Source organism: Platalea leucorodia, assembly GCF_965183815.1.
Source record: "Platalea leucorodia genome assembly, chromosome: 1".
Lineage (NCBI taxonomy): Eukaryota > Metazoa > Chordata > Aves > Pelecaniformes > Threskiornithidae > Platalea > Platalea leucorodia.
The window spans coordinates 152512021-152532343 of record NC_138823.1 but is presented as its reverse complement, the minus strand read 5'-3'; the positions used below and the strand labels follow the sequence as shown (position 1 = coordinate 152532343).

General features: G+C 39.7%; 1 protein-coding gene across 7 annotated transcripts in view; it reads left to right on the top strand.

Annotated features, from left to right (window-relative positions):
* Window positions 1-13112, top strand: part of ARHGAP12 (Rho GTPase activating protein 12) — a 79366-nt gene extending 66254 nt beyond the window's left edge. For 3 of the 7 annotated variants that reach the window (XM_082305413.1, XM_082305412.1, XM_082305411.1), the window contains 9 exons: window positions 1418-1522; window positions 1869-1967; window positions 4531-4633; window positions 5657-5776; window positions 8686-8784; window positions 10893-10970; window positions 11835-11969; window positions 12252-12354; window positions 12789-13112. In XM_082305413.1, the coding sequence (XP_082161539.1) occupies window positions 1418-1522; window positions 1869-1967; window positions 4531-4633; window positions 5657-5776; window positions 8686-8784; window positions 10893-10970; window positions 11835-11969; window positions 12252-12354; window positions 12789-12963 (1017 nt within the window). In that variant the 3' untranslated portion in view covers window positions 12964-13112. The remainder of the gene's footprint in view (window positions 1-1417; window positions 1523-1868; window positions 1968-4530; window positions 4634-5656; window positions 5777-8685; window positions 8785-10892; window positions 10971-11834; window positions 11970-12251; window positions 12355-12788) is intronic. The other 4 variants (XM_082305410.1, XM_082305414.1, XM_082305408.1 and 1 more) reach the window with 3 other exon arrangements.
* Window positions 13113-20323: the final 7211 nt, after the last annotated feature.

The window sequence follows — 20323 nt, the reverse complement described above, 5'->3', positions numbered from 1 at the left end:
CTAGTTGGCATTGGGTAAATTAGGAATATTCCTCAATTCTGATATTTCACGTGTAAAATAAAGAAGTTAAGATTCTGTTTTCCATTCAGAACTTAATTGCCCTTAGGACTCAAGGCGGGGAGATTTTCCAGTGGTAAACAGCCTTTCTAAAACACAATTAGCATTAATTAACATCCATGCTGGGAATTTAATCAGAAGCAGCAGATTAGTTCTGTTTTCTGAACCGTCTTTTCTCCCCTTGGATATGGCTGTTCTTGTACAGGCTGGAAACTCATGTTCGCAGCAAGGAGCTTGTCCTGGGGCTTTCGTCCCCCAGAGCTGTCACACGAACAGCACTCGCACATCAAAGACTTTTAAAGAAACAGAAAAGAACCTTTCTGACGGATCAGATGCTACAAGCTTCCCCTAGAACTACAGCATTAAATTTCTATGCTACAGCCAAGTGACTTACAGCTTTCCTTGTTCTGTGTTTTACTTATTTTGCTAACAATGAGAGCTTTTATTTTGTATGGGTCACTGAATTGGTTTCCTTAAGGAATAATATTTCAAAGCTGTGTGGTGTTGGTTGAAACCCCAGTAAAAGTACTTTATTTTAAAAATTGTGATACCTAGTGTAAATGTGAAAGTAGTAGGTAAAAATAGCTCCCTGGTGTTTTCCTCCAAATTGTTTGAAGGGTTGCTTGTGGGTTAAATTTTTTTTTTTTTGTTCTAATCACTTTTTCATTTGCTCTTTGTTTAGTAGTGAGACAGTGAAATTGAGTTCTGTTTGCTTGCTAGGATATGCTCCTGTATTGCAATAGAAGCACTACAGCAAAATATAAAATAACGTGAAAAGCATTGTTGGAAGTGTGTGTGTGTGTGTGTGTGTGTGTATACACACAAAAAATACATATGAAAATGTTAAAACTGAAAGTCCTCTTTCAGTGCAGGAGGGATGTGATTCCTATCTAGAAAAGCTACTATTTCTGGTTTGATTCTTGGTTTTATATACAACCATTGATTAACTGACAGAATGGGGTTTTTTTGTTCAGTTACTTGTTAGCCAGTTTTATTTAAAGTTTGGGACTATCTTGACTAAAATCAAGCTACAATCAAATGCTGTATGGACTTCTGCCATTTGTGATAGGGGAAAAAAAAGCTCTGCTGGAATCTGGTTGGCATTTAAAGTTACGGAATTTTAAGGGCTTTAAGCTGAGCAGCTTTTAATAGGCATGCTTAAAGGGTGTTTTGTTTGTAGTTGTTGTTTGTTTTTTCTTTTCCTGGTATTGTGCCTGTTGATTTGTGGCAAACTACTGTATTTGGGACAAGTTGTAGAGACTGTAAATAATGTATGTTATATTTAGAAGATTGTAAGACTGTGTACCTTTTAGGAGTTTGTTTGTTTTTAAGCTTGTCATCGTTGTTCCTTTTTTTCCAGAAGTTTGGTGTCAATCAGTCTAAGCCAGAATTTACAGTGGATCTCAAAGGAGCATTGATTGACTGGGCCTCAAAGGACAAATCCAGCAAAAAGAATGTTATTGAGGTGAAATATTTTATTTAAATGCAGAATTATATGTACTTTCATTAATGACTTAAGAAATTTTCCTTAAAATCAGAAACTTTAATTGAATTTGACATTTCTTCCTGCTTAGATGTAGATGTATCTTAGTACCTGCAAGAAATGTCCATTTTTCATATGTCTGTAAGGGATATGCTTTTAAATTTTAATCAGACTGTTACTTACTGTGTTCACTGCTAAGTGTTCTTGAGTGGCTATATATTATCTAAAAGTTATGCCAGGGAGAAGTTTAATTTGATTTAGGTAATTTCACTTTTTAATTCCAGTGTGTTTATCAATTCTGATGATATCTGTTTTTATTTCTTTAAAGCTAAAAACACGCCAAGGAACTGAGCTCTTAATTCAATCTGATAACGATGGCTTTATTAATGAATGGTATAAAGTTCTTAACTATACCATCAACAATCAGGTATGTGTTTGAATCATGAAGGCTGTATTTTCAGGGTAATGTTATTTAGTAAAATAAGTGATGTAATGACTCCTAGTGCTTCACGTATGTCTTAATTTCCTGATTTTCTTGAGCATGGGCAGGCGGTTGAGGATATGGCAGTTCCTGGTGGTGACAAGTGAAATATAATGAATAGTGGTAAAGGAAGAAGCATGGTCCACTGGATTAAGAACCAGGAGATGTGGGCTGACCTCCAGCTCAGAAATGAGCTTCCTTCTGTGGCCAAATACTTGTTCTGTCTCAGTGACCTGAAAGGTTCTGATAGAGAGGGAGTAAAGGGGGAAGGACAGACAAGGGAGAGCATCGTGACATATCTTAATCAGCATTTGATACTGCTATTCACTTAATAAGGCTGCACTCCAATGCAAATTAAAAGCCCTGGCAAAATACTGTATTATCTCTTCTTATCAGACAGCATAATGCCAGCTATTTAATCCACAGAAAAGTGGTCAAGCATTTGCTCTTGATATTGCCAAACAAGATTTACCATCTTTGAATTCAGAAGTTGGAGGAGATCTTGGAGAAAATATGCCTCATATCAAGTTGACTTCATGTGTATTCTTAATTTTTATAGTTACATGCCTGGCTGCTGCCTGTAAGCTGCATTTATGTTGCTTTCGATGTCAGTCAGTGGCCTTCATTTCTCTTAGCTCTGATAGTGTTTTCCACATATGGGTGTTTTCCACTCAAACACAGCGGGCTAATATGAATGGTTTAGTTTCTTTCTGAGTTCTAATCTTCTGGTATGAAAATGTCATGACCTTTATAACCAGGCAAGGCAGTCAGTCAGCAATACCCTGCTCCTGTCTGCCCTGTGTAACGCAACTGAGGCCACTTCTTCCCTGCTTAAATATAAACGAAGATGGAAAGGCTGAGATATAGCTGAGAGTGACGTATTACATGTTAGGTTGAGGAAGTGAGTGGTGGAATGGGGAGAGTTTATCACCACTCCGGAGCAAATGGTGATGTATGACTACTGGGAGCTGCTAGCCGAGAGGCCTAAGATTACAAGGGAAAAGTTCAAAATGTACATTATTACACTACCTGATAATTTGGAGCACTGAAGCTTTGGCTACAAAAATCTATCAGATCTGAAGCAAACTTCTAATTTTGAGAACTTTATGATAATAGTAGCTGTGAGTCTCTTTCCCAGGACAGCTATGGCTAGTTCTAGTGTGATGAGATCTTCCTCAAAAGAAGGTACAGCTTAGATTTGGTCTCTTTGCTCCTTCAGGCTGCTGTTGTGGTAATATGCTGTATAGGAGGAATAGCTATCTGTGAAGGATGTGGCTGCTCTTTTTTCCATACAGAAATTTCCAAGTTATTAGATTAGACTTGTTCCATAATACAAACTAGATCCCAGGTGATTTTTCCAAACCAATTAATATGTTTTAAATTTAACAGTCTTAAAAAGATTTGAGGCCTCTTGAAGAGAGCACTGTCCAAATGGTCTCAGTGGCAGAGGGATCCTTAGTGGGGACATTAATCAGGTGATGGAATATATTGATCTTTGATACGTAAAAAGGCTATCCAAAGCTTTTGAAAAGCAACAGGGAATGAGAATTGTTTAAAGCCAATGTTAGCCCTTCAAGTTAAAAGTGCAACTTAGTCGATGAAGTCATGCTTCTGCTCATTGCCACGCTGGAGTACGCAACCTTGTCTTATTTTTTTAAAATGTCCTTCCTTGTAACAAAAGACTCTGTACTGTCAGATTTTTGTAACTGTATAGAAGCCAAGTTCACTTTAGTAGAAGTAAAGTAAGAAACGTGCAGTTTTGGAAGGGGGTATGTTGCACTGAGACCAGAGGAAGTTTCTTTTCCTGTTTATTGATATGTCTGAAGTCGTGTGTGTAGCATAGGTATGAGGCTGCAGGTGGGCAGTTTCACAGACTCTGGTATCTGCCTCCGCCCACATGATCTACGTTTTCTCTTGGCTCTGTTTAATGACAATATGCTGAGAGCAGTAACACAGGGCAAGGATTTTAGGCCCTGGTGTATTTACTTTCTCAGAATGAATTCAGTGTATGTTTCGACAGTGGTGAAATCTTCCAACTAGCAGTTCCATTTTCTGTCACAGAAAATTCTAATTACAGAAATTAGAAATGGGGTAAATGCCCTAGAAGTGTTTTGTAGACCCTGTTAATCAGGTGCTTCTGTAGCAGACCATGTAAATGAAATAGCTGATGTTTGTCTACTGGACTTGAAAAAAACATTAATATTGTTTATTAGTTGATGTAATGAACTTCTATCATTAAAGGCTGGTTGTACTTTGTTCAGTGTCCAGCAAAAGTTTCTTTATTGGGTCTTACGATCAAATAGTGTTTCTCAAAGTTATTCACTCTGCCAGTGAGAATGGTTTTATCTCTGAAGATATTTTTAGCATCTAGATTCAGGAAAGAGCCAACTGAGTATCATTATAGGGGAAAAAAAATGTATATTGTAGAACTGTCTACAGGAAATGTGTTCGTTAATGCTATATTCTAGGAATTGGTAACCTGACCACTGTATCTTCTTAAATCTAATAGGTAGTAGAGTCTGATGAAGCATTAGAAGATGATGTACCAGATTCCCCTGGGGTGGAAAAACAAGACAAAGAGAAAGAGAATAAAGACTCTAAGAAACTTCGTTGTGAGTTGAAAATTTTCCATGAATTGATTTTAGCAATTCCATTTTTTTGTTTTTTGCATCTCGAGTATTATGTGTAAATAGAGAAGAATTCAAACAGGCAGTTAAAAAATGAAACTACTCAAGTTTGGAAACAGGCTTTGATATAGTTCATTCTGCATCTTGGTGCCAGTTAGTAAGTTTTCTTCCATGTTTTATTAATCATACTTAAAAAAAGAGGGGGGGGGGGGGAAATCACCAAATGTCTGTAGCTCCTGCTGTATGACACATGAAAAACAGGAGAAAATAGGCAGTAGTGAAACAGATCATTTTCAAGGTATTGTCAAATGTACAGAAGTAATTAGGCTTTTTTTTTTTCCCCTCTGACTTTTTGTAAATGGTTTTGTATAAGGATCTTTTGTCCTTTTACATGTTCGTGCATAGAATTATTTTACTTGTTTTTTGTGTGTGGTACAGCACTATTAACTTAAACTGCAATTTTGCTAAGTTGCTAATGAGGTTATATTGGCTCATTTAGAGAAACTAAACATTTTTACTTACATATTGAGAATTTTAGAGTTAAATTTCTTTTAGCCACAGAAATTGCTTCCTATGCACGGAAATATACTAATCAGACAGACTATTTTGTCTTTTACTTCCGGGCCTTAAATGTAATTTGCAAGAAAGTATTTATTTCTTTTAAAATAGTTAAATTAATGGAAGGCAGGACTGGTTTTGAAACATAGCTATATCTTTAAAATTCTACATCAATTACATTTGTAAACTACCATTTAGTTAGTTTTGCAGGTAAACTTGGTTTTACAAGTTTTTTTTTGTGACAGGGTTGTTTCTTGGTGGTTTGAAAAATGGGTGGTATTTACAAGGAGTTCCAAAAAGTTAAGGAAAAAAATTTGCATGCAATGCAAATTTGAATAGTGGGTTTTTTATGTGGTTTTGAGTTTTACTTTTTTTTTATGTCGGTTTCTTGGCAAATAAATGCAGCGTTGGTTCTGTGGGTATTCACGCTAAATGCATTTCTCCTTTCAGCAGTGAAAGCACCTAGCAATATAGATTCTACAGATCAGAAAAAGACCAAAACGAAGCTCAAGAAGTTTCTTACACGGCGCCCTACGTTACAAGCTGTCCGTGAAAAAGGCTACATTAAGGGTAAATGAACCTTTTTAACAAAGGAAATAATTTGAAAAGCTGAATTTAGTAGTTGGTGTGTAAAATGGGGTTAAAATGGTCTAGTTTTAAAAACATGTATATAGCTGGTTTAACAAAATGTATAGTGGATGTATAGTGGAACTGGTGATTGATTGTCATTGTTCTGAGCACTGCTACTAGCCACTAAACTTCATGAAGGATGTCCTCTCCTTCAGCTCATTACTGGCAAAACTGCAGTGAAAATTGAGGGTCCAGGAGCCTGTTTGGGCTTGGAGTGCTTCTTAGCTAGAGAGTCCATTTGGTCTGCTGCTCTGAGCTGGAAACTTCAGATAGCTGATAATCATTTGTGCATACAAGGGAAAGAAAAGTCCTTTGGGTACAAAGCTGAATGCATGTGCTCATCTGTTTCACAAGGGTGTTTTAGTCCGAGTGGAACCAGACAATCATGTGCCACCTCATAAGAAATGAAATATTTAAGCAAACCAGGGTGAGGCTAAAGGAATCTTAACTTAAACATCTTTTTTCCCCATAATCTTTTTTGAATGTATACTTTTTTTTTAATTGTTTGACAAACAATGAGTCTTATACTCTTGAATCAAACTTACAAAAGACTTGATTTCCATTTGTCACACTTGTCGAAACTTTGAGAGAATAGTATTTGCACAGGTTTAAGTTAATGTGTTTGTGTAAATTATTGACTTGATACTCACTGTAAAACTTCATTTATTTATTTATTTGTATGCTTTAGCAGGACTTGTAGATGGTGCTCTTCTAGGGTCAAAATAGCATATGGGTAGGCAAATATCAGACCAAATCCTACTGTGATTTGCCTAACTACATACTTTAACAGGTGTGCTTCTGTTGCATGTGGCGTTTGATATATTTGTGTATCTGCAAATATAATTTAACTGTAAATGATGAATCTTTTTGTTTGGGATCAGGAGGCATTATTTCCAGACTGACGTTTTGCTCTGCTTTACAGCTTAGTATTCATGTCATGGCTCAGTGACGTAACTTCTGACATTAGCAACAGTGATTGCTAAGCCGAGTTTAATTTGTACACGTGCGTGCTGATGATTGGATTTTTAATAAAGATGTTAAGGAATGGAGAGTTTGTTTTTATTTAAAAGCATGGTGTAATGTTTAAAAGTTGGACCAGCGCTGTAGAGTTTTTTATGTTTACTGTATGAATGAAAAATACAGAAGTCTTTATTTAAAAGCCCAGCATACTTTTGTGGCTGCTACAGAACAAGCTTAGTAAACAGAAAACTTGACAAACCTATATGAGCAGAAAAATCAATTAAAAGTTCTAGGAAAAAAACCACTTGAAACAGCATGCACTAAGCAGAGAAGTACCTGTGCTAAAGTTTTATTACATGGAAAAACAAAATTACGAAAGTTACTTAAGATGAGAGGAGAAAATAGGATTCCTGTATACGTGGAAATTATTAGTCAGAGGCAATTGTAGCAAATCAGTTCACCTGCTAGTATTTTCCTGTGCTACCTAATCTGCATTGCTTTACCTGCTACAGCTGCATGCTAGCCTGGCTTTCTACTGTGTGGGCTTTTTCAATTCCTTGCTACTGATTCTGCTTATACAGCTGCTGTGTGAGTAGCAGCAGCAGGACTGAGGTGTTTTGGGGCACTGGCCTTGTACACATACAACTAATAATACCATTATATGCCAGCTTTCATACTGTATAATTGATTTGGTGTGCTGTTTGGATTTCCCAAAGCAGTAGTCAGATGCAAGTGTTGTTAATGAACCTGCTTAAATTACTAAACATGAAAAATGGGCTAGATGCTATGCATGATGCAAATGCAAGAACCCTTTCCATCTTGCATAAGCTCTGAAGTAAGATCTACTAGATAGTGCGAAGATGGGCACTTACATACCTTATTTAACAGATTAAAAAAAAAACAACTCACCACAGCCTTTCTTCCCTTTAAGAGTGTGAGCTTTGCCTCTCTATCTCAAGACCCTATTTCAGTCTCATGCATCTGAACAGGGGAGGTCATCTATTATTTGGGCACCTTTGATGAAAACCATAGAAATGGGTCTGAGAAAGATTTTGGTGATAACGTAACCTGAACAAGAGGAGTTAACATGTTGCTGAAATACACTGAGACATTACAAGAATCTGTTCTCTGCCCAAGCTGATTTTCATTTTTGCACCACTTTGATAGAAAACACTCCCCTTGGATTGTGTAGTTTTGAAAACAAAAACCAAAATAACCTTTGCCCATAAATAACCTGTATTTAGATTCCAGCCTTGCAGCCACATTGCCTATGCATAGTCATACTTGCATCCATTTAGAGCTCTGTGATATAAGGGTCTTTCATTTACAAATTCATGTCAGAACTTAAAAATGTTAGAAGTTAAAGGCTCTACATTAAAGTAAATCAATATGTAATGCTGGGTTAAACAGTAGGTGCAACGAAAGATGAAATTTTACGTGTTTTTTTTCCCCAAGCAATGCCAAAAGCTTTCACATTGGTTAAAGTTTATCATCTCTGTTCAGATTTTTAACAAAGATTACAGTAAATGTATTTTGAACTCAGAACAGGAATGGAGTGTAACAGGATATTTGAATCCATTAAATTTCTCATTACAGTAATGACTATATGACTCTTACAAGTATCTCCTGATGGGTTAAAATAATTTCAGCAGCAAAGTTCCATACTCGGAGACTCACATTTGGGTAACTGCTGACACTCTTTCTTACTGGGAGCTTTTTCTTGCTGGGAGCTGCTGAGAGCTCTTTTCAAAACTTTCTTATTTTCACTCTAATACTGTGACAATTGTATCCAGTAGTCTTTGGCCTTTGTAGAGGTTTGTTTTAACCTGAACTAGTTCTGTCACTTGAGTCCTGTTCCACTGTAAATCAGTCTCTTTACTTGGTTCCAGATCAAGTGTTTGGTTCCAATCTCACCAGCTTGTGTCAAAGAGAAAACAGCACGGTGCCAAAGTTCGTGAAGCTGTGCATTGAGCATGTTGAGGAACATGGTATGGTGAAAGTTTTTTGTTTCCAAATCTCTCTTGCTCACCAAGCTATCTAATTTTAAATGTTTTAATCCTTTAAATGCTGCAGATTTCTTTGTGGAAAATGATCTGAAACCTGTATCTGTAGATAGCAATGAGTTTTCAAGAGTGGGGAGGCAGGTGGGATCCAAAATGGGGAGAGGGGAGGAAATCTTATGTGAGACATTGATCTGCTTCAATATTTTTCAAGCTGAGGAGAAGGCAGGACAGCCTTCTGGCAGCAAGGCTCTAAGGAAGGAGAGATTACAAGCAATAGAAGAGCTCAGCCCATTGATATCTTTTTCAGATGAAAAGAGAGAGAGAGACTGTCAAAATGCGGCTGTTCATTTTTGGACGGTTTAAGCACACTAACAAAATCATTTATGTTAAAACTTCCTTGAAACAAACTTCTAGGAAAAAGTTGTGTTCCTGCTCTGTATATGCTTTGACTGCCATAAGACAAGTCTATCAGCTCGATGCCCTTCAGCCAGTTGCACCGATTGCTATGTGAAATTTTATGCAATTCCGGAGATTGAGTCAATATGTGGATGCTGAGAATTTTTGTTTGCTTTCATTGAAAATAAGTCTGTCCTACCTAATAACTGCAAAAATTATGTTTGAAAGCTACATGTGACATTCTGGGTTGTCTAATGTGAAGGACATCTTTACATTTTTGTTGAAAATATGTTGGTTGTAACTCCTGACTTGGCTGTAGTCTGCTGGTTTTCCTGCTTGTTCCTTGCTGTTGTCATTGCCCTATCTCTTGGAAAAGATGACTGAGAGGGGGTTATGGAATCTCCATAATCATCATTCAAAGATACCAGTCTGTTAATCTGAGAACGTTCTCTTGAGAATCAGGGTAAGTGTTGCAGGGGAATACTACATGTGAATTTTAAGGCATCTTCCATGGGAGCTTCATTTAGGATTTTGTTGCAGCCCGTAGTCCTTTCTCAATGCTGCTATCATATGGCCTGGGAGGGGAAAAATAACTGCTTCCATTGCCTTACTCCAGTGCGACAAACTGCCACCTTGCTTGTAACTGCAGGCTTTATTCCATTTGTGATCTGCAGTTTGTGAGAAAGGGGTTATTTTGCTTTGTTCTCTTTTTATTTCTTTTTTATTTTAAAGGCAGGACTGCAGTGAAGATAGTGGTGAAGTTTTCCTTTTTTAAATACCTGAGGGGAAGCTGACAGAAATGAACAGCTTTTTTTTCCCCACTTCTCCAACTCTTCTTCCTACTGCCAATACACCTCAAATCAGTTCTTTCTGTAAAGGAATGACTAGTGGATTATGGGGAAAAGGGATATGTCAGATGGTGCTGGTAACTGTGCTGTGTTGCATCAGAGAACTCCTTGAGGAGCTACAGGGACTGCAGGTATTCTGGCAACACTCACCCTCTCAGTGGCACTGACTCACATGCTGCGTTCAAGTGGCGTTTCAATTAAATTCTTTACCTCCTAATCACTTCTGAGTAACTGCGGTAGCAGCCACAGAGACACAGTTTTCTTCTTTTTTTGGTTGAGTGTGCAATACTGTAAAGGCAAGGGCTACCCATTTTAGTTTAGTAGGCTGTTGGGTAGTGATGAGTGTGCATGCACATCATTCCTTCTCCATGCAAACCTGGTCACTTGACAACTTTGAGATGCTCTCTATGCATGACTTGGTTTGATTTTTCTTAACCATACATTAAAAAAATTGAACATCCACAAAATACTTGGTTCTTGCATGTTGGACTCCCATATACCCCCTGGTCACCCACCAAGAGCATCTTAAATGACACACCTAGTCTCATCGGGGAAACTTGGAGCTGTTGCCTCATTACTACTGTTCTACTGTGTAGGAAGTTGTAGAGGTTACTTTGAGCTTCATGCTACCAAACTTGTGTCAGCAAACTAAACCTCCTCTGGTATGCCCTGCCATCAAGAAAGCTAGTTTAACAACTTTGTTGTTGTTGTTGAACCAAGTGTTCTTTGTTACAAGGTGGGTTTCTTTTGTTTTTAATTTTGCGGAGTAGATCTATAAAGAAGCAGCCTAATGATTGCAGAACTCATACATGTGTAAGGTACTAAAATGGATTTATCCCTTTGTTTTAGGTTTAGATGTTGACGGCTTATACCGAGTTAGTGGCAATCTTGCAGTGATACAGAAGCTAAGATTTGCAGTCAATCATGGTAAGCTTCCTTCAACTATATTACGATTGTGTATATTTTCAGATTGTTGAAGTTCATAGAAAGCTCAGGAAAAAAAAATTTCTTAAGGTGTAACTGCAGTCTTTCATGAGAAATGATTGTCATCTTCAAAGTAAAATTTCTTCAAAATTGCAGAACTTAGTGTGTAATATACATAATTTGAAAAACCTCGTATCCTGGAGGTTTGCCTTTATGTGGAGCATAGAGGTATTGCTAGCACATAATTCTAAACAAAGGTGGTAATAAAATTTGAGGGGGGAGAATTATTTCAAACAAAATAACTTCATACCTTATGGATAAACAGTAAGCATAGTAAGCTTCCACTAGCATTACAATTGTAAGTTAATGCTTTTAAAAAGCAAGATTTGCTAGTGACTTTTAGTATGGGGGTGCTTAGCTCCTCTTCACCATACTCTGCGTATAAAACCCTTTCATGTGGCTATATCTTAGCGTTTCGCTCAGTGGGGATCAATAGGCAGCTTGCAACTAGGATCAGGACAGTAGCTGATCTACAATCTGACCTAATTTCCTGATTGAAAGGGTCTAACAGTAAATTTTGTGTTATGTCAGCAGCTCCTGTTCCCCACTGGAAGATGCCCTTGGTGTAGGGGAGCTGCATGTAGTGCAGCAGGGAGAGTTTGGCCATCTTCGTCTGTAGTGGTTGAGTTTTTGTATCCCCGTTTACACTGCTGCAGCTCTGTATCCCAGCAGAGAATGGGCTGAAGTGGAGTAAGAGTCTTCACTGCTTTAAAAGCAATAAGTAAAGAAGAGTAGTTAAGTTTATTTTTTAAAAAAAAGCTTTTATAGTTAAATTATTAACACTAATTATTTGTTTTTCTCTCTCAGATGAGAAACTAGACTTGAATGACAGTAAATGGGAAGATATACATGTCATCACAGGAGCTCTAAAGATGTTTTTCAGAGAATTGCCAGAGCCGCTGTTCACTTATAATCACTTCAATGACTTTGTCAATGCAATTAGTAAGTCTGAAAAACATGCCCGTGCTTTTTGTATAAATTCTGCTCAATATGTATGATTTATTTTATTTTGGACAGTAAGAAGAATGTCTTGGTTATGAATGTCTATAAGGCTTACCTAAAATTGCCTGTCAGTAATGCACGGTCCGGTCAGGAGGTGGCAGTATTTTATCTAATATTAGCACTGCAAAATGTGCGCTTTTATTCACAGTCTGTTAAATTTTTTTTGCTAAAGTTTTAAACAAAAATACTGAATTTCTGTTTCTACACCTCATCCTTTTGCAGAACAAGAACCAAGGCAGCGCGTCCATGCTGTTAAGGATTTAATCAAACAGTTGCCAAAACCAAATCAGGACACTATGCAGGTACTCTTTAGACACCTGAAGAGGTAAGTAGCAGATAAAAGGAAAGGCTTTGTATTGCTGATCCTCCCTTAAAGCTAAATAATCCATGAAAAGTACTAGGTGACTGTTCCCACTGCACTTTTCTTGCCTGTATTGGACTTGATGAAAGCAATATATCGGTCTGTATTTATACAAGCTTGCAGAGCACCAAACGGACTTTAGACAGCATGTGTCATAGTTGTGATGTTTACTGCCAAGTCCTTATGTTTAAGGGATTGTGAGATGATTAGGAATAGCATTTCAAAACAAAACTTTGCTGTAGAGAGGGGAATCACAGCAGCTGTATGTCCTAGTAACAAGACTACTCATTAAATAAATGTTGTGAATAGTCATTTGCTTTGGACTGTGTCTTTTTCCTGTCATCCCATTACTCTAACACTGATAAGTCTCTTTTTGTGTATTCTTTCTCCTCTTTCAGAGTTGTAGAAAACGGAGAAAAGAACCGAATGACCTATCAAAGTGTAGCAATAGTTTTTGGTCCAACCTTATTAAAACCAGAGAAAGAGACTGGTAACATAGCAGTCCACACGGTATACCAGAATCAGATTGTAGAATTAATTCTACTGGAATTGAATTCCATCTTTGGACGCTGACATTTTTCTTGGAGTAGAAACTGGAAGTGATGGGTTGGCAGCAGTACTCCATCAGAAGGAAAATCTCTCGCTGTACGTGATGTATTACGTTTGTGGACCAAGCAGCAACTTGTTTTTTGCACTTTTGGGGAGGGGAGAAACAGGAGAAATGTTTGACCACTTTAATGCAAATTAAAGACAACACTTGGATTTCTTTGAAAAGTTCAATGTAAAAAGTGAATTGAAAAGTTTATAGTTTGCCTTTTTTAAGTAGCGTTGGAATAATGTAATATAGGTTCATACACTGGATTTCTTGGAGAGTAAAGCTATTAATCTCAAACTGGATAATCTGGAATTTAATCTTAAATTTTTTCCACTTGATAGGGAAAAGTCCTACCAACTGGTATGGAAAAATTCAGCGAAGTTACATCTTAAGCTCGTGTATTACAACCTACTCAGATCTGTATGATGCTTTTCCAAGGGGTTTCTGCATGCAGTGACTGTCTTAAACTTGTGCTAACAGTTTGGTTAGTTATTCAGATCTAATTCCTCACTTGATATCTGCTGTCCTTTTTCCTTTTTTTCCCTTTTTCTTTTTTTCTTTTCTTTCTTTCCTTTTTTCCCCAGCAACCTTTCTGGAACTTCTTAGTTGCTTTATAGAACAGCACACTATTTCAAACACTGAACTTGTAAGAATATCCAGCAACGGATATTTGTCTTGTGGCATAATAGAAGTCATATGTAATAAACGTGTTCATTTTTTTTCAGGGTATTTCCTGAGCTAAGTTTTGCGTTGTACTGATTTAAAGCTAAAATCCTAAGTAAATACCAACTGTAACACTGTATTGAGTTCTTGGTATAATGCTGTGGTAGTGGAAGTTTAATGTAAATACAGGCTGTCCTTTTGATTCTTGTATATAATTCAGTTCCTGTATAGTTTAAGAACATTATAGTCACACATTTCTAATCATGGGTAGATTAGCTACAGTAGCATAACGTTTCCAGTGGATGTCTGGGTTTCAGCAGGGAAACAAGTTGTGGGGAGGGAGGGGGGACCTAACTGTGTGCACTTTTAGATGTTAATTACATTTGCGGGCAAATAACTGTAATGCAAATGGTACTGGAGAAATACTGAGTGTGCTTGCTAAATTGTTAATGCACTACAAGAGGAGCCTTTTAGGTTATTTAATATGTACAGGATACATTAGAAAAACGTATTATGAATTCTAACATCTACAAATAGTGAAACTCATGTTTTGATAGATAGATGTTTGATGGAATCCATGATGCTAAATTTAAGAATTTCTTTTTACATTAATGTAGAATAATTTGTAAAATTGGTTTTGAAAGATTTTGTTACAGGGAGCATGGTCTGCTGAAGATTTTTTTAAATGTATTTTTCTAGACTAACTGCTGTATCTGACATATTTGTTATGTCTAACCTGAATAAAGAAAACTTAGTTCCTTTGGAGTTTGCCATTCCCGCTTCAGACAACATGAACCCCCTTTAAACAGCAAGACCGATGTATCTTGCCGCTTAGCGTGGATACTACTTGTGGCAGAGTTGTCATGCTGGATTAAGAGACAAATGCTTACTTTATAACCTGACAATTTTAGGAACTTCCCAGTCCCTTTCTTTAACAACTTAAATTCTAACAGAAGGTTCAGAGAGGGCAGAAGTAAATTTGTGGATACAAATTTGCGGTCTTTAAAACATATCCCAGCTTACATGGAACCTACTGTACAGAAAGCAGGTACGCTGGGGCAGTAATTGTGCTTCGCCTTTGCTCTGCCGCATGCCTTTCACAACACGGTTCTGGCTTACGGCGAAGGGGGGTGTGCTGAGGTACTGAGGTGTAACCAGATGAATGGTACGAGAATTTCACAAGCATAGGGCTTGCACGAAAAGCCTTCGGAGATAAAAGAGAAAATGAGTTACCTTGTGGCTTTCTCACTGTCTTCTTGTGGTAATGGCGAAGTCTTGTGGTTTGCTGTAGAGCGACCTGGGTGAGAATTGCGATAGCTCCATCTCGGCGTTGTGTTGTCGGCCTCCTGGTAGGCTGTCACACCGGAGCAGTGCCGAGTGGCAGCTGTGCCCCCAGCTACTAGAAAATATCAACACAGTTGAAATCTGTTGCTGTAGATTATTCGAATCCCAACTTCAGCTGTAAAATAAAAAAGAATTCCCCCTGCTAAATGAGAGGGCATATCCGCAGGTCACCTTTTCTGTATGAGTGTTAAGTTTTTCAAAGAAAGAATGCCTTTTTAAAACAATTTGATAATGAGGATGTCACACTTTTCCTTGTATTCCCCCAAAATAAAGAATTTTGTTATTACAATATATAGTATGGTTTTGTGCAGTGAAGTTGTCATATGTTCTAATGTTGTCATTTTTAGTTTGGGGAGGGGAGCGTATTCTTTTTAATTGAAAGAGGTGTAGCTGAACACTCAGAACATTCAGGAAGAGGAGGCTGTCCAAGCTGATGCTGTGCTTGTCGTGGCCAGCTCAGGTATGTCAGCACATTGGGTTTCTTCGCTACTTGAAATACCTTGTCCTGTGTCTGCAGTTAGCTTTCTTTTAAAAAATCAAAACCAGATTTTTGCACAAACACAGCAGGGGAAAGCTGTTTGTATTAGATGAAACATAATTAAATTTATATATTCCTCAGTTTGGACTTTAAATCAGATTTGGTTCTGGTTTAAATTTAAAGACTGAATATAAACTTTTGCAGCCATAACCACTCAAAGATACTGGAGGTCCAGTATTATGTATCAGTGCCAGCTGAAATTTTGTTCCAGCACTAGAGCCGTGTTCAGCTCTATAGTTCAGCTATACAGTGTTAGTACTAAACAACTATGACGTGCTCGATCTATACCAGATACAGGTTTCTTCACTTTAAAGCTGGAGAGAAGTGGAGACAAAAAAGACAAGGCAAATATACACAGTCATTTCATGTAAACGAGTTCTTTTAAATCAATCGCATGTAAATAAAGCTTCCTGCCTGCAAGCGGATAGGGCACGCTCGCTGCCCAGGCCCAGCCTTTCCTCCCCAGCGTCACAGAGAGCCAGGATAAATTCCCTTTGTACCGAACCCGTTGTATCCTGGCGAGTGAATCCTCGACTCGCAGCGTGAAAGGGAAGGGAGTTTGTAGGTAATGCAGTATCAGTGGGTTCCTATGTGGAGCCCTGACTTTTCCCCTTAAAGGGAAGAGCTTTATTTAGCCCCAAAGTAATGATATTTTCAGAATCAATTGGTTAATTCATAAGCCATAATGTAAACCAAGCACAGTGGGGCATTCTGCCGGGCGAAGGGGGAGGTACAGCATGTCTAATGAGGCCGCCTGCAACCGCCGGGGAGAGGAGAGCTCCTCTGAAGAATCTTAATTAGCCTCCACAATTGCAAAGTTTTGTGGGCAAGCAGCTGGTAGGACTAGATCAGACCTTTACAAAAGTAGCCCTATGTGATTGTGGGAGTTAAATGAACATTTCTTTTTTCCCCCCATAGCATTTTTGTAAACAGAGCACTTGTAAAACAAGATCACACTGTGTTACAAACCAACATGAAAGACATTCAGAGGCGACTTGGCCTCTTGGTCCTTTTTATTGCCTTGAGAATTAAATGGCAGCTCTAATATTAGAGTTTCCTACAACTTCCCCAACTGGATTTGAGTTTGTTAAGGTACTTAGCTACTACTTTCTTTCAAAAGAAGAAATCTGTGTTGCATTCAGCAAACTCAGAACTGCAAAGTGGAACAAGCAGGGATAGCATCAGGTTTATTTCTCATAGAAGCTCATCTTGCAGCTTATTGCACTAAAATGGAGTTGGCTAGGGAAGGGGAGAGCAGATCTTTAGTGTGGGAATAAGTAAATGCAAAACACTGAAGGCAACCAGACAAAGCAGGTGTGATGGACAAGCGAGAGAGATAGCAAAGAAACAGTCACTTAGAAAATCTGCAGGAATCCAGGCCAGAGACCTGGGAGAAAGCCAAGCTGCCAAGAGTGTGGGTTGGTTTTTTTTTTTCTTTTCTCTTTTTCTTCTTTTTCCACTTCATACAATACAGATGAAGGCCTGGCTATGTTTTGTAAGGGTAAGTTGCTCTGTAAACAGGTGGAGTTCAAGTGACATTGCAAAAGGGCAGTGCCCATCTGTCTCCGGACTGTTCCAGAGCAGCTTCTATGTGTCAGCCCCTCAGTGATGAGCGAGGGTCCAAGTTCACTTGACACAAACACCTGAGTGCTAGTGGGAGTCAAGAACTATGTTCCTTCAGCGTAATTGTGAATGCACAACTGGCATCTGTGCAATACAAAAATAAACTTGTTCTCAGTTTGGCAGCATTATTCTGGTGGCACTGAGAGCCCCATCTGAGATCTGAACCTTGTGGCACCAGATCCTGAGGAGCACGGGTGGCCCTGGCTATTACAGTCTCAGCACACCAGAAGAAAGAAATGTATGAAGCTGAAAAGTGGGAGTATGCAGAAAAAAATAAAACACCAAGCTAAACTATCTTTGCAACCAGTTTAGATTTGCATGTATGGTACAAATCTGCTCAGAATAGTCTGTTAATTCATAGTGTGAAAGAAACAGCTGTCCTCTAAGAAAATAAATACCGTAATTAAAAGCTGTCATTTTTTATATCAGGCACTGGAAGATAAATGTTAAACATTGGTCAGCTTGTCTAGTTCATCCTGTGCTGCAGCCAAATGGCTGGGATCAAACTGCTGGCGGTGTTACCTGGCCAGCAATGTCCCAGTGCTCTCTGCCTTTTCTTTACCAGGAGCGATGCTGAGCTGGTGGTGGCTTGTTGGCTTTCTGCACGTGAGTGTCCTGCCTAGCTGCTTGTTCCAGTAAAAGGAGGTACCTAACCTAGAAACAGAACTGAAAACCACCTTTTTCCAAGAAAAACTTTCGTATCAACCTGGGCTGGGCAGCACTTTGTCTGCAGGCACTTCTGCCACCAAGCTTGCCTGCCGGCTGCAGGGGTGCTCTCCCCCGGGACCGAGCGAGCACATCTCTGGGTGCTGGCCTTGGCAGGGGCCCGGCCAACATACACGTGTGACCCACTCAACCTCACAGCTTTCTTCTGAGAAGAAAAACAGAGACATGGTTGTGCAAGAGGTAGAGCCTCTCCTCTGGAACTCCCTTAAAGCATTCTGTACAATGAAGGATGCCACCATATTTCCTCCTATGAAATAGCTGTTTCGTAGCTGAAGTGCTGTTCCCGCTGATATACTAGTCCTGCTCTAAGTTTTCTCTTTGAAGTTTTAAAGATAAGACTTCTTTTCCTATTAATCTCTCCTTTTACTGCATCCACCCACCCGCTATCCCTGCTGCACTGAAAGCCAACCCGACTTGGACCGTTTGCTTCCTTATTTGTACAACAGCCTGGAGCCCGGGGGCTGGAATGTGCTGGGCTCTGCCCAGAGCGCTGCTTCGCCTGCGGAGGCTGAGGCACGGGCCACTCTGCCACAGACACTTCATTAAAAAGCAGTCATTAGCGTTTATGCTAAATGGTAATGTAAATGAAAAAAAAAAAAAGGGGGAAAAAAAAAAAAGCACAGACTAGAAGAATAAAAAAATGGTCCTTTCCAGGTAATAGTTAAAGCAGGCTGCGTGCTGCTCCCCTGTTTCTCAGAGTGCCCGTTCTCGTGTATTGCAGAAACGTACATAAGCTAAGCAATTAGGTATTATATTTGGCGTGAGACTGAGGGAAAGCAATGTGATTCCATGCAACCATTGAATCACCACCCGTATCGCTTGCGCAGGCTGAGCTGTGAGCCAGCTGCCAAGAGGACTGCACAGTCTTCAGGTTTGCGTTAAAACACTGTGGCTGCAGGCCAGGATCATACCTGTCCCCTTCTTTTGCCTGAGCTTCCCAGCCTGCCCCATTCAAATACATGAAAAATAAATAACTTTCTGTCCCCTTTTCCTATTCGTGGAGTACAGCAGCTCTGTGCAGCCAGCCAAGTGCTCAGGGTGTCCATGGGTACAGCTTCTTCTGTATATATACAATTTAGTTAAGAGGGGGAGAAGACAGTTTATTATAAACATTGAACAGTGGGCGGCATCATTAGCTCTTAAAAATCATAACTAACTCGCCAGGTGGTTGTCCTAATGTGTTCTGGGCTTTCTTTGCATCCCTGAGATAAAAAGAAAGCCTGAGCACATGAGGGCAGGATGCAGCACAACGAAACGTTGAGTGTCGCTGTTGCTGGCAAGGCAAACTCCATTTTGCCAGCATCAGTCTCGGAGGGCAGGAGCGATGCCCGTGCTGTGCGAGCCAGAGGTGGGGACTAGCACCTTTCCTTCCTTCCTGCTGCCTTTCTAATTCGCCAGGTCATGAGCTAAGGCTTGTGGCGTGTTGCAGGCCAGACAGCACAAGTATAATGGTCCTCTCTGGTTTTAAAGAATCTGTGAATGAAGTTGGCATGTAGCCTTCCATTTAGCCATTGGCTTCCTTGCTCCTACTTGGTCGTTCATGCCCTATAGCAAATGAGAGTGCTTCTCCTGGCCAAAGCTTCATTCCCATTCCTCTCTTAAAGTAACGCTGCTCAATTGAGCAAACCTGTCTCATCACCCACGGCAGCACGCTGTTCTGGAGCATTCCTGGGGACTGGGATGGCCGTGGCAATACCAGGTCGTGCCACTGTCCCCACTGGTGACCATGAGTTCAATGAAGTCCTGTTAAAGTTACTCTTTTTTTACCACAGCCTGAAATATGAGTTGGGTGCTTGCAGCCACAAAGGCTTCCCTCTTTAAAATGCGTCGCACCAGATGCAAAGAAATCCTCAAAGCCACGAGCCGCTGCTAGGTGGTGTAAATGCTTGGTTACTGCTGCTCTGCCACTGTGCAGCCCAGCCAGGCACGAACGGGCCCCGGCAGCCCCCACCGGCACGGTCCTGCCATGGGACACGCCACCCAGCACCGCAGCCTCTCCGCCAGCCCAGCAAAGGAAACCTTTCTGGCAGAAACCAGGCAAAACGAGCCAGCAGGCAGCCTGCCGGCGCGCCCAGCGCTCCTGCCCATCCCTGCCTGGACACAGCCAGCAGGCAGCACCCCCCAGCTGTAGGCAGGGGCACCGAAAGCAACTGCAGACACAGAAGCTGGGGCTGGGAGACACAGAGCTGGGTTTCTCCCAGGCCCAGCAGCAATTTGGGCTGCTCTTAAAGACGTCTACTGATGGAGACGGTAGAGTTTCCCAGACAGTCTTATCTAGCATGTAACTCTCTTCCAACTTAGAAAGTTTTTCTTTTTGCACGTCTAAGTAGCCCTTGCTGCAGTTTACTTTCATCTTTTTCCTTACTCTGTCCTTATCTATTGCTTTTATCCTATTCTGCAATGTATATGGAAAGCTATTTTTCCCTGCATCTCTACACACGCAA